General features: G+C 35.1%; 1 protein-coding gene across 3 annotated transcripts in view; it reads right to left on the bottom strand.

Annotated features, from left to right (window-relative positions):
• Phtf1 (putative homeodomain transcription factor 1) overlaps positions 1 to 14,764 on the bottom strand; it is a 45,387-nt gene that overhangs the window by 22,618 nt on the left and 8,005 nt on the right. For 2 of the 3 annotated variants that reach the window (XM_076861563.1, XM_076861564.1), the window contains 7 exons: positions 8,631 to 8,700; positions 7,875 to 8,033; positions 4,892 to 5,048; positions 3,401 to 3,535; positions 1,748 to 1,913; positions 880 to 1,056; positions 682 to 771 (listed from right to left, as the gene is read on the bottom strand). In XM_076861563.1, coding sequence (XP_076717678.1) covers positions 682 to 771; positions 880 to 1,056; positions 1,748 to 1,913; positions 3,401 to 3,535; positions 4,892 to 5,048; positions 7,875 to 8,033; positions 8,631 to 8,700 — 954 coding nt within the window. Of the gene's footprint in view, positions 1 to 681; positions 772 to 879; positions 1,057 to 1,747; positions 1,914 to 3,400; positions 3,536 to 4,891; positions 5,049 to 7,874; positions 8,034 to 8,630; positions 8,701 to 14,764 lie in introns of those variants that run through there. The other variant, XM_076861565.1, reaches the window with a different exon arrangement.

Below are 14,764 nucleotides of genomic sequence, written 5' to 3'. Positions count from 1 at the left end.
TGGGGTTGGCTGAGCCTTTTGACACACTTGGTATTCCCTACTCTAATCATCATAAGCTTAATTGCAGACCTAGTCATGTCCAGGGGCCCAATCCCACATGTTAAAAGCATAATCGAGGGAGGAAAGCAGATGATGCCACTCTCCTGCAGTTACAAACATAAATGAGAGGTTTTTCCATGAGCCCAATTGTCTTGTCCATCAAAAGAAACAAACAAACAAAAAAAAACACATCACCATTTACTTTGCTCACCTCTGAAATCATATTCCAAATATCCCTATTAGCTTCCTTGATGAAAATTGTTTCACTGCTCCCATCTTTCTTTGAGAAAGGAAAGAGATCCTTTCTCAAAAATCTGACCTTAACAGTGTTGACCCCACTTAAGAATAAACTTCACATTCCAAAAAAATACTAAGTAATCTCATCATGTAGGGATTGAGTAATCTCTTTTTGAGCATCATCATGATCCTTTTTAAATTAGACTCAAAGTGAAAAAGAATGCATTCTCTTTGTAGGGGTGAACAGTCATCTAAAAGTCACTAGATAAATTGGTGGATAATTCGAAACAGGGGAAAGTTAGGCACACATAAACACTACTTTAAGGCAACCCACAAAAAAGGAAATGAATAATTATTACACACAAGAATACACCTCGAGTTCTGATCTCTTGAAGGATGCTTTACCTGGCTGAAGGCTGCTGATTCAAATTCTGATTCAGCCACACTATCTGAATCTCGTACTATATGACACCACCTTGTAGTGGTTTTCTTTACCTACAAAAAATCAAACCAACAACTAGAAAACATGTTAAACACCTTGTTACTATTCAATGATTTAGGAATAAACTCCTTTACTTTTTTATGAACAAAAATTAAAATTACCTGAGAGTTTAGGTGCTTTGAAAGTATTGATTTTCTATTCTTAACTTCACAGCCATTGTCACTTGAGGCCCCTTCCACACTCCTCCGCAACAGTATCATCTGTGTCCGTGCTTCTTCGCCATCCTCCTCGCTTGACAGATCATCTGAAATCCCATTACCCAAACGCCTGTAAGCCTCCTACAAAGAGAACAGCAATGCCTTCACAGGGGACAGCCCGAAAGACACTAGTAAGTTGCACATGCAAAAACAAAAAACGTGTATCAACTACCAAGCAGTAAAAGTAAACAAACCAGAACTCAACAGCCTAGCCACTGAGGCAGTGCTGAGCCGTAGTTAGAATGCACGCTCAGGTCAAACTCCAAGCCCCGGTCCCAGCTCTTCCGCTTACTAGCTACATACCTCTGGAACTCAGTTTCCTCATCTGAAAAGTAATGATAATAAAAGCACCTATCTCACAGGGTTACTGAAAAAGGGGAAGTAAAGCGCTTAGAACAAGGCTGAGCTGTAGCAATGGCTCAATAGATATTAGACTAAATGCCACAGTCTAAAAGACAAGAAAACAATTCAAGACTGTAGAGTAAGTGTAGTTAGTTATAGACACAGAGCAAACCACCTACAAAACACCTAGAAAGCAGTTTCCCAAGCCCTCACTATTCAATCACTGCCTCTCTGGAATATGACACAGCAACCTCTTCACTAATCTGTTCATTAAATCAATATTTTCTTTCTCATAACCTGTGGTTTTACCACTTGTTAGGGCAAACTTACAAACCTATTAGTGTCTATTTTGTATCATTAGCAAAGTCTAAGAATAGGAATATCTTACATAGGAAAAAAAAAGATTTTGTTATACCCATCTAGATCTTACCCTACGGCACTTGTCTCCATCTGCCAATTTTGTTTTCTCTCTTGTTTGCCACATTTTCATATCTGGTCGACACTGTCTCTTCTTCATGATAGGATGGAGACAACTGGTGTCATTGTCATTGTCGGTCTCAGTTCCTTTGTTAGGTATTAATTTTACCCTTTTAATCCTATTTTTAAAAGGGAAAAAAAGGGGGCTGGGGATATAGCTCAGTTGGTAGAGTGCTTGCCTCACATGCACAAGGCCCTGGGTTCAATCCCCAGCACCACACACACACACACAAAAAAAAAAAAAAGAGGGGAAAAAAGGTTACTAACCACTTTTCTTTTTTTTTTTTTTTTCCTTTTTTTAAAGAGAGAGAGAGCAAGAGAGAGAATTTTTTTAATATTTATTTTTTAGTTTTCGGCGGACACAACATCTTTGTATGTGGTGCTGAGGATCGAACCCAGGCCACACGCATGCCAGGTGAGCGCGCTACCACTTGAGCTACATCCCCAGCCCTACTAACTACTTTTCTGAGAGTAACATAATTCATGAAATCACTTTCTTCCTAAGAGAACAATATGTTACTTTGGAAATTAAAAAAAATCATAAAATATATTTTCTAGCTTTCAAAGGGTATAAAATAACCAACTATTCACTCAGAGACACAGAAAATATGAATCTCTTCATGGCAACAGAGAAGTGTATACTTTTAGTTTTGCTAGGAAGTAGGTGCACAGTCCTCTCCACTTATCCTTCTAAACACAATGCCACCTCCTACCTCATATTGCCTGTTAATGCTTCATAGAAGATTTGTCTCTTTTATGTTCATTTTTAGAAAAACCACCCAGGCTTCAAAACCCAGCGACTCAACTCCCTCATCACTTCTGCTAACTGCTTTACCCCAGAATAATAACTACATTTGTAAGCTACACAGTCATGTAATCATTTGCTAAGCTACATGTCAGCATGCAGTCATTCACAATATTCTTACATTGCACCATACCTGCTACTCTTGCCTTCCTAACTAGTAATAAAATCACTGAGAATAGGATGGCACAGTGCCTCGTACAGAATCCAGCAAGAACTCAAACACTTAGAGTATAAATATGTCTTTAGAAAAAGATGTGAACATACTTCTGTGAAAGGAACTGTGAAATAACTTAAAATCACTATCATTTATATATGATAAAATAAGTATTTCTCTGAGTCATACTAGTGCAATCCAGACACGCAAAATTACAAATGGGCAAAACTATCTTTAATCCATTTGCTTTTTTGTCCTACAGGCCATCAACATCAGGCTCCTATGCTGCATCTCACACATACCTGATCCTTTTAAATTCCTTTTTCTGTCAAGATGTTGGCTAATATGGCTTAAAATATTACCTTTTCAGAGTATTTATACTTTTGTAATCTTGTGGTCTAAAAAAACCATTAAAATCAAATAAAATGAAACTTTAATGGTAGATTACTGGATTTACAGGTATCACGAAGAACATTGCAGATAACATTTTGAGTAGGCTAATCCTTCTGGAACACTTAAAAATCACAGCACAAAGATAACATGCCTATACTACTTATTCCTATGGCTAAATTGTATTATATAGCCTATAAACACTATTCACTATGTGAATGCAGAATCAAGTAAAAATTCTAATGCAAGACTCCCACCTGTTGCCAAAGAGAGTCCCCCAAAAACCACCAATAATGGGCGCAGATTCTGAAGTTTCTAGTCCTCTGGCTTTATCAGAGAAGTTACTTCCATTTTCTCGGCTTCCATCACCATTTACAGTTTTTCGTAATTTTCTACAAAAAACATTTTTCCACAGTTTCAGATTATTCAAGAGCTTTCCCATTTATACCCATAATATCCATATAGAAAATTATGCTAACAGATGACTCCCTGAAATCAGGGTAATTACTTTCATATACTGAGTATAAATTATATAAGAACCTTTATTTATTTATTAGTTGTAGGTGGACACAATATCTTTATTTCATTTTTATGCAGTACTGACGTTTGAACCCAGTGCCTCATGTGTGGTAGGCGAACACTCTACCACTGAGTTACTACCCTAGTCCAAGAACATTTCTTTTTTAAGGATAAAAACAGATTCAAAAATAAAGTACTATGCTATCATTATGTTTAGTCATAAAGAAAACATTTTTTCACATGTTAGGACCAAGAGTCTTATCAGACACACAAAAGCAGAAAAGCCATTTCTATAAATATGGATGGTAGAAAACTAACATCCTTTTACACATTTAATCAGGACAACACTAACAATAGTTAAATGATATATTCTACAAATACCAATGAGATAAAGCACAAGGACATGTTGGGCTAGGGTATAGTTTAGAGTATTTACCTTGTGTGCATAAGGCCCTGGGTTTGATCCCTAGCACCACAAAAAAAGGGAGGTGGAATAAGAAAACGTTGTAATCCATTGTACCAAATGGATTACTAGGTAAAGAAAAATAAGAAAAAAATAAGAAAAATCTTATTTAGTAATTTCTCAGAGATATCCTGAATATACTTAAGAAAACTTAAGCAGTTCCCTGCATATATCACATAGTAAAAACTTGACAAGAATTGAATGTGTAAAAAATTCAAATCAATTTTAATTAAAAGTTTAGACCACTTGAAATCAACTGTTATGCACTTTTGAAAAAAAGTAAAAAATTTGGTAGCACCAATCTAATGTATCAACATCCTTGTTGATAATAAATTGTCAACAAATTCTGATTAAAGCCAAATTTCAAAGAAAATGCCTCCCCCCACCCCACAACACTGGGAATTTATCCAGGGCCTCATGCATGTTAGACAAGTGCTCTGCCACTGAGCTACAACTCTAGCCCCAGAATTCTTTCTCAAAACCATTATTTAAAATAAACTTTATTAAGGAATAATACAGTTAGGAATTTTCCTTTTAAACAACTGTAGTAAATGATAAAATACCACATGAGATTAAAAATTAATAAAATTTCTTAACCATCAGGAGAAAAGTGAATAAGCATTCATTTTTAAAAAGTCAAAAATTGGTGCAACATATATAGAGAAGAGGGAAAAAAAATTTAAATTAATTTAATCAAAATTTTATAACTCTCTACAATACCTCTCCCAGAAAATACATAAAACTACAGGGTAATTTCTCATCTTACCTTCTCCTCCGATTTCCATTGTTTCCAGATGGTCTTGTTATCTGAGTAGATACAATTTGACAGTGGACAGTTCCCATGAGTAGCATAAGGCACAAGGGTCCAAGAACTTCACTTACGTTCACAATAGGCATCATAAGATACAACACAATCCCTATAACTGGAAAGAGGTTTTAAAATGTAAAACATTAAGAGTTCATTTTTAAAATGAATACTAAGCAACTTAGCAAGACCCTGTCTGAAAATAAAAAAATTTTTAAAAAGTGCTAGGGATCAACTTTTGGATTCAATCCCTGATACCAAAAATAAGTAAAATGAATGCTAGTATCTATACAAACTATTTTTACAATCTATCATTTTAAAGAGAATTCAAAAGTAAATAACTTCCTGGAATACCATCCACCTGCTAAATATTAGCTTGGTGAAAATACGAAGCCATCAGTTGCCAAATAAATGAAGAATAACATATTGAAAGTATTTGCCTTTCTGGCAGCACAATCATCTATATATTCCAAAAGAGTTGCCACCACAGAACTGAAGGCTCCATAAAACATAAATTTTGCAGTGCTGTTCTGCTCTAAAATATATTCCAAGGCCCAAGGTTACAAAGAAAGCAATATGCCAAGCTGGGATTTGAACCCAGGCATTTGGGCTCCAGAATCTACCATCTTAACTACCATATTATATTGCCTCTTTGCATATGTATATGAAATGTTCAAAGAAATAAATAATGAAAGAAATAGGAAAACATAAAAAAAACTCTCTCTAAAATGTCCATTTACAATTTTTATAGACAAGTTCTTTCTTTTTTTTTTTTTTTTTTAAAGAGAGAGTGAGAGAGAGAGAGGATTTTTAATATTTATTTATTTTTTTTTAGTTCTCGGCGGACACAACATCTTTGTTTGTATGTGGTGTTGAGGATCAAACCCAGGCCGCACGCATGCCAGGCGAGCGCGCTACCGCTTGAGCCACATCCCCAGCCCCATAGACAAGTTCTTTCAGACTTTATCATAATAGTAATTCTTATGGGATACACAGATGGATACATAGTGGATTCAATACTTTTGATTAAGGCTGAGTTTCCAAAAGAATGCTTTTTTCTTTTCTTTTCCTCCTATCCGTCCCAGTATTGGGGATCAAACCCACTAGCCCAACATACAATGATGTCATCAGAACAATCAACTATAGACTTTGCTGACTTGTGAATGTGGACATAAATTCACTTTTAAAAAGTGACTGTGTTCACTGACTGGCCTGGATTAGTACCTGGCACACAGTAGGCACTAAGTACTTGTTGAATGATTGTTTGAGATACCATTATTATCAAAGTGAATTTGAAAATACAGCAAAAGAAGAGCTTGCTAAGAGGACTCTATCACTAATGAAATTAGTGCTCCGGTGTAAGCCATGTGGTGAGAAGACTGCATACAAGCACGTCTTCACCAACATGAATTCTGATGGGGACTTGATCTTGGACTTTCTAGTCTCCAGAATTGCGAGAAACAAATTTCTGTTGTTTACATGCAACCCAGTCCAGGGTATTTTTGTTAAAACAACCAAAATAGACTAAGACAGAAATTGGTATGGAAAAATGGGGACAGGGGCTACTATAACGAATACCTGAAAACATAAAGCTACTTTAGAACTGAGTTATGAATGGTTAGAGGTTCAAAGAGTCTTAAGAAACAGTCTAATGAAAAGCCTTGATCTCCATAAAAGAATTTGGAAGGATCAGAAGGGAAAGAGGAAAATAATAGAAAAAGCCTTGACTTTCTCAGAAAATACCTAAGTAACCATGAAGAGAATGTTGGTACGATGTGGGGTACAGGCCATTCCAGTGAGGTATTGGATGGAAACAAGAAATAACATGAAGGAAACAATCCTTGTTATAGAGCAGCAAAGAACTTCGATGAGCTATAATTGTATTCTGCCATTTTGTGGAAGGCAGAATCTTCCAATGTCTTGATCTTGGACTTCCCAGCCTCAAAGCTATCAGAAATAAATTTGTGTTGTTTAAAAGCTACCTAGGCCATCATATCTTTGTTGTAGCAGGCTAAACATACTAAGGCAGAAAAGTTATGTAAATTCTGGTATTATTATAATAATAAGTAGCTATAAAAAGGTGTTCGTAGTAAATGTTAATAGACTGCAATACAAACAGTAAACAGTACTATTAAATGATGGTTTGTCCATATAGTAGAATATTATGCAACCATTAAAAAGATCATTAAAAGCAAATAAAATCAAAATCCAATTCTTTATTGACACTACATGTTGAGTACTCGTATCCATATGTGGTTAAGCAGACGCTGTACTGGGTAGCACAGAAACAGAACATTTCCTTTATTAAAGCAACTCTAAGGGCAGGGGTTGTGCTCAGAATTATAGTGCTTGCCTAACATGTGTGAGGCACTGAGTTCACTCCTTACCATCACATAAAAAAATAAAGTTACTGTGTCCATCTACAACTAAAAATATTTTTATTTGTTGTTGAACAACAATGTCAAACTTATAGATTTAAAATTCACATATATTTCTCCCTCTATAACTTAGTGTTGTTTTAACTGGAAAGACAAAAGAAAATATAAGCACCCATAATTCCTTCATGTCACCCAACCTTCCCTTTATTATAAGTCATGTAACCACAGTCCAAAGAGCCCACTTTCTGAAAATATCCCTGGAATGCAATGTATACACTGAAGAGAGAACAGTGGGTTCAATCCTTGGTACCACATAAAAATAAATAAAGTAAAGGTGTTATATCCATCTACAACTGAAAAACATTTTTAAAATAAAAAAATAATCATATGTTTGTTCTCTCAGAGCAAATTTTAAGATGATGCCCAAAATAGGTAAGTCCCTTCATTTCTTTGTACTTTCAACCATCAAATGAAAGGGTAATGGTAAGAATAATAGGTCTTCCTTCCATCACAGTAAAAGCAACAAAAAAGAAACTGTCATAGTTTATTCCAGCTCTTCCAATTACCTTGCATGAGGTAAAGCAGTAGCAGCCAAACAAAGATTCTTAAGGAGGTGACCTGAATCCACCAATTGCTGAACAATGGGAAAAATACAACTCGAACAAGCCCCTTCCGAGTTAGAGATGTCCATGGAATTTCGGGTTTGGCTTTGGCAAATGTTGAGCCTTTAAACATACAATAAAACAAGAAATATTTATATACACTAGACTTTTGGCCTATTGTAGCATCACATCAAAAACTGGTGAGAGCGGGCTGGGGTGCTGGCTCAGTGGTAGAGCACTTGCCTAGCATTTGTGAGGCACTGGGTTTGATTCTCAGCACCACATGTAAATAAATAAAAAATAAAGTTCTATCAACAACTAAAAAATATATTTAAAAAAAAACGGGTGAGAACACAACTCAGCACATAATATGTTCAGTTCAAAAAAACTCGATGGTCATTACATGTAATAACTTCTTACCTCAGTCTCTAGGACAAGATCTCAAAATAAGCCAGGTCACTTGAATGTTAAATAATATGTTTTTCTTAATTACACAACAGCAAGTCAACAAGTTCAACTCTCTTTCAACTTTATGAAAACATGTAATTTACAAAACCACCGAGTTCTAAGGCAAAGGGTAAAAAAAGATTGAAGTCCACAAAATGAGTAAAGAATTTTACTTAGAAATTGAAGTATACCATCAAATAGAGAAGGTATCTAAAACTAATCCATAGTTCCACTATGAAATAACATAACAACATGCACAAGAAACAAACTTACCTCTAATTAAGTCAACATCAATCAAGTCTGGCTTTATGTGACCCATCTTTTTTGGTTTGTTTTTGAAGCCCTAAGATTAAAAAAAAAAAACAGAAATAAACAAAGAAAAAGGAGTCCTTTTAAGTACAAAAGATAAACTTATGTTTCTTTTTTCTTTTTCTCTATATCTGACAGCTTTTACTATAGACATTTTAATCCTAATGTTCCTTTAAGAAACTCATCATTAATGTTTTAGTTTTTAGTCATATCAAATAATATACAAGCTTTTATTACTGTTAAAAGAATAAAACTATGCCCAAAAAATCAATAAGTCAAAAATAATCATACCTTGAACTATCTCTCCTTTCCTCCCTTCTTTTTTTAGTTGTTTCTTTTTGTATTTTACTTCCGTAATTCTAATATATTCATATTATTATTCTTTAATTTATTGACTTTAAGAAATCATGTACTGACTTAATATAGTATGTGAGACTAAAGCTCTTAGATCACTAATCTCCACATCCTAATTTGTACCCCCAAAACGTATATCCTTACAATATACTTGTTTGATTCTTGATAATTCATAATCAGTATTAATTGTATGATCACAGTTAAATACATTCCCTGCAAGCTATATTTTATATTCTTCCATTTGCTCTATAAGATCAGTCAAAATATTTGTCATTATCTAAATTTAAATAAATGCTAGAAAATTACCCGAATTTGAATAAATGCTAGAATTTATTTTTAAACAATTCCTCATAACACCCTTCCCAAAGCCTTCTATCTTCCTGTTCCAATTAGACTAGTTAGTTGCTCCCTGAGCCTGCTGCTCAGCTACAATCCCAGGTCTTCTCACTCTCATCCTGAGAGATCACTTCAACTCTCTCTGCGGTGAACCACATATTTCTCATATCTCATTCCCCTGACCCCACCCAAGAGCTGGGGATCAAACCCAGGGTCTTATGCATTATAGGCAAACTCTCTACCACTGAGCCACATCCCCAACCCCTTTTACTTTTCAGAGTCTTGCTAAGTTATCCAGGAGGGCCTCAATCTTGCTACACTCCTGCCTCAGTCCCCCAAGTAGCTCCACCACACCCAGCTCCCATGTCTTCTTAGAAGACATCCTTTAGTAGCTTCCTGAGAAAACAGTCACAGAAGATAATTTTTTTTTTTTTAAAGAGAGAGTGAGAGAGGGAGGGAGAGTGAGAGAGGGAGGGAGAGAAGTTTAATATTTATTTTTTAGTATTTGGCGGACACAACATCTTTGTTTGTATGTGGTGCTGAGGATCGAACCCGGGCCGCACGCATGCCAGGCGAGCGCGCTACTGCTTGAGCCACATCCCCAGCCCAGATAATTTTTGAGTCCTGGCATGTCTGAAAATGAATTAATCCTACCCTCCAGTTATGAATTTTTTAAAAAACATTTTTCACAGCCTCAGTCTCCTACCATTTCAAATTAAATAAGCTGAACTCTTAGTATTAATAGATTCTATATTCCTTTCTCTTAAAAGATAAATGCGCTGCAGAATCTCTGCAGTATACTTGTTACATTCCCAATTTCTAATGTTTCTTAAGTTGACAATTATTGCTTCAAAACTGTGGCATTAACTCAATTCATTAGCATGTTTTTACAGAAAAACTCAGAATTTTAAAGTCATAATGACTTGCCAAATATATTATGAATTGAGGGTAAATGTATGAAATTATCTTTTGTTACTGTTTCAAACTCCTGTTTGTCTAACAGTTTTGCTTTATTACTACTAATAAATTAAACTCTTAAAATATGAATTTTAATTCCTTGCTCAATCAGAACTTGTACATGCTAATTCTTAATCATGTTTTTAAAATTAGCTATTTAATCTAATATTAAAACTTAATGTAAAGTTGAAAATTAATGTAAAAATTAAAGCTTACAGTAATTTTCTATTTATTCATTATAAGACATTGAGTTGGTATTGACTTTTAGCTGTTTAATAAATGTAATTTCTCTCAAGTGAACCCTGTTTCTAGTCAACTCAACCATATGCTATAGATTATTCAGAAAAATATCCCAAAACCCTAAATTGTACATAAAATCTATGAAGTTGAATTTTGAAAATAAGACATCTTGAGGAAAAAAAAAACTTTGAAGAAACATGTCTACTTATATACGAGTACTTTTTCATTGGAATAACAATTATGCTATACTCAAAATCAGAAATTAAAATGTAAAAAGTAAAAAAAAACTGCTGTATTGTAAACTAGTAGACATAAACCTTGTGTACATTTGCATCAGCTCCACCACATTCACCACATAATCCTTGTAGATTTTTTTTTAATTTTTTTTTTGAGAGAGAGAGAGAAAGAGAGAGAGAATTTTTAATATTTATTTTAGTTTTCGGCGGACACAACATCTTTGTTTGTATGTGGTGCTGAGGATCGAACCTGGGCCGCACGCATGCCAGGCGAGTGCGCTACTGCTTGAACCACATGCCCAGCCCCTAATCCTTGTAGATTTTATGAATTTTTTTTAACCAAAACGTGAGGTGTGCTCATTATAGTGAAACTTTGTTTAAAAAACTATGCCAGTGTTACTTAAAAATCATTCATCAGTGGCAATTATCAAGAATACAGTAACAATAAATGTTGGCAAGAATGTGGAGGAAGAGATACACTCATATATTGCTGGTAAGACTGCAAATTGGTACACCCACTCTGGAAAGCAGTATGGAGATTCCTCAGAACACTTGGAACACTTGAAACGATCCAGTTATTCTACTCCTTGGTATTTATATCCAAAGGACTTAAAATCAGCATACTCCAATGACATAGCCACATCAATGTTTATAGTAGCTCAATTCACAATAGCTGAGCTAGAGAACCAACCTAGGTGCCCTTCAACAGATGAATAAAGAAAATGTGATACACACACACACACACACACACACACACACACGATGGAATATTATTCAGCCATAAAGAAGAATGAAATTATGTCATTTGCCAGTAAATGGAAGGAACTGGAGACTATCATGCTAAGTAAAATAAGTCAATTCCTGATATCTCTGATATGCAGATGCCAAAACACAATAATGCTGGAGGGAGAACAGAAGTTCATTGGATTAGACAAAGAGGAATGAAGGGAAGGGAGTAAGGATGGGAATAGGAAAGATAGTAGAATGAATCAGACAGAACTTTCCTATTGTCATATATGAATACACGAGCAGTGTAACTCCACATCCTGTACAACCACAGAATGGGATCCTAATTAGAATAAGTTATACTCCATGTGTGTATATGTCAACATACACTCTACTGTCATGTATGTCTAAAAAGAACAATTTTCTTAAAAAAAGAACTAAATAAAAAAATTTTTTAAATCATTCATCACTAAACTGTCTTTAGTGCAAAAGTAGGATGCATGGGATACTCAAATATACGTTAATGTGGTGAAAACAATTATGTGGTGGAATACAGCATTCTAAATAAAGGAGCTTCAAGTGCTTTTCACTTTAGAGCCAAAATATTTTTTCTACTTTCTTCACTTTTTACACTTTTTACCTATAACATTGTAGAATTAGGATTAACATTTACTAGAGGTAAATACCAAAGTATGCAAACCTCCCTTAGCAACAAAAATAGTCAACAAATATTCAACATGCTTCTTTTTTATGCCAGCTTCTCTACTTATTAGACATAAAATAATAAGTAACTCAAAACATGGCTCTATCTTCACAGAATGCGCAGTATAGAAAGGAAAACAAATAATAAAGCCAAATCTATGAGGGTTTCTTAGGAAAATGCCCTGAATCTCCCCTACCATTTTTTCTTCCCTAAAGAGATGGAACTCATATACTCTTGTATATGTTGAACAGAGAGGAACATACGGCATGCTTTTGTTTTAGATTCCTTGCTGTATCCTACACATTGTGTAATATGTATAATTGGAAGAAGCAAGAACCAGGAACTATTTAAAGCACTTTACAAATAGTTTCTTTAAGCCATTTCATCCTTGCAGCTGTCCTGTGAGATATGTACCTATGTTATCCTCACCTTATAGATGAGAAACCAAGGCACAGAGATTCCAACCCAGGCATCTACATTCCAAAGGATGTGTTCTTAACCATGACATTATCCTGCTTTCACTCTATGGTAAAAATGCATCCCTAATCAATAAAGAAAGAGGTTTTGTTTAAGATCAAACAAGACAGCTTGACTTTGAAAATGTAATAGGAATGACATCTGGAGAGCTGCGAGTGGATTTCCTTATGGGCCACAACCTTTATCCTAGAAGCCCAAGGCAAAATTCCGGATACTGCTATACTAGTTGCCTAAGTGCCAGCCTGGAACTTCTCTGAGGACCCCAACTGGAGGCCATACTCAGCTGTCACTTGTTATTTAGCCCCAACTTAACTATGCAATATCATCAGGAGCTCAGTACCCGAATGAAGTTCCTTCTTTTAAGTAGAGAGACAAAGACACTGAAGTTATTGTAACAATATTATTGACTTTGTATTTAACAGGGAATTAAAGTCAAGTGAAACCCTATAATACCTATTTCCTAGTGGGCTGAAAATTTCGTTTTATTGCCATTAAAAGAATCAAACTACTATACTGTCTAGCATAAAAAAGAAAATTCACCCCTGACCTAGGGCAGATGATGAACAACAAAACAAGCACACGGCAATTACAGCAACACAGGAAGGAGCATAGAGGGCACCTTCTCACATTCAAGAAGTCAAAGACCTCCAAAGGCAAGTAATATCTAAACAAAGAACTGAAGGATAGATGTGCAAGAATTTTCAAAGGGGAAATCAAGAAAAGCATATGAGAGGACCCAGAAGTAAGAGAAATGGTGGCAAAAACTGAAGAAAGTTCAGGAGGCCTAAAGCACAGAGCAGAAACAAAAAGGGAACAAGGAATGGGTGAAGGAAGCAAACTGGAAAGGCAACCAGAAGTCACACTATGAAGATCACAGCTGAACTAGGAGTGTGGTCTCAGAGCAAGCATACTAAGAAGGGTTCCAGCTACATTTGCCCAGAGGTAGTAGTTTGTCAACTAGAGGAGAACAGACACTAGGTCAGAGCAGCCAATTAGAAGCATGAACTGGGAAAAGCAATTACAATCAAAAGATATTTAGCTAGTAAAAACTAGAAAAATGAGTAACTGAAAATATGTGATTAGTATGAATATGAAGCCACAGGAAAGCTCTAAAGGATTGGTGATGTGGCTCAGTGGTAGAGCACTTGCCTAGCATTCATTAAGTCCTGGGTTTGATCCCCAGCACCACCACAAAACAAACAAACAAACAAAAAAATAAAATAAAATAAACCTCTAAAACCATTCACTGAATATGAAAAGTAAGACAAGGAACAGGACTGAGCCATGCCAAGCAGGCCACATTGTGCTCACATTCCACTGGCCAAACAAAATGGGGCTGGGGAGAATTCTCCCATAGGAAGGTACTGCACATATAGGCAGAGTGCATGTAATTTAAAAAATTAGTATCACACAGTTAAGTCTATCTGACATGAAAGCTCATGCCTAAATGATAATTAGATCTGCTTTTGCCACTGGTATAAAGGGTATTGGTAGAGTCAATAAACTTATACATTCATATCTCTGTATCTACCTATGTCATGTGGAAATTTCAACATGAAACTCTGGATGACACTCAAACCATATCCAAATCACAGAAATATATGGACACACACACACACATCTGCTATTACTCAGATAACTTCATTTAATATGTTTTTGAGGGGTACTTTTTAAAACTAATCTTTATTTTTATTAGAGCAATACTCATTACAAGGATAATAATAAAAAATAACACTGGCCTCAACCTTCCTCACCCTTGATTCCCATTTCCTGGCTATTTTTTTCTTTATTTCTAAATAAAATATTTACAGTGTTTTCTTCAATTTCAGATGCTATCCATTCATTTCTTACTATTGAAGATAAGAAAAAAACTTTTAAAAATCTCTACCTTCTGTTTTCATTTTTCTCAAAGAATTTCTAAGTATGCAGTAAAAACATCTGAAATTAGAATGCTGTGTTGTACTTGCCATCTTTAAGTGTAGTGTCTATATTGTCTTGCTGACACAATTAGAAAATACATTGTTCTAATATTATGGTGGTGATACCAAACTATTTTCCAAGTTCCTTAC

Source organism: Callospermophilus lateralis, chromosome 7 (assembly GCF_048772815.1).
Source record: "Callospermophilus lateralis isolate mCalLat2 chromosome 7, mCalLat2.hap1, whole genome shotgun sequence".
In the NCBI taxonomy this organism is placed as follows: domain Eukaryota; kingdom Metazoa; phylum Chordata; class Mammalia; order Rodentia; family Sciuridae; genus Callospermophilus; species Callospermophilus lateralis.
This window is presented reverse-complemented; position numbering and strand designations above follow the sequence as displayed.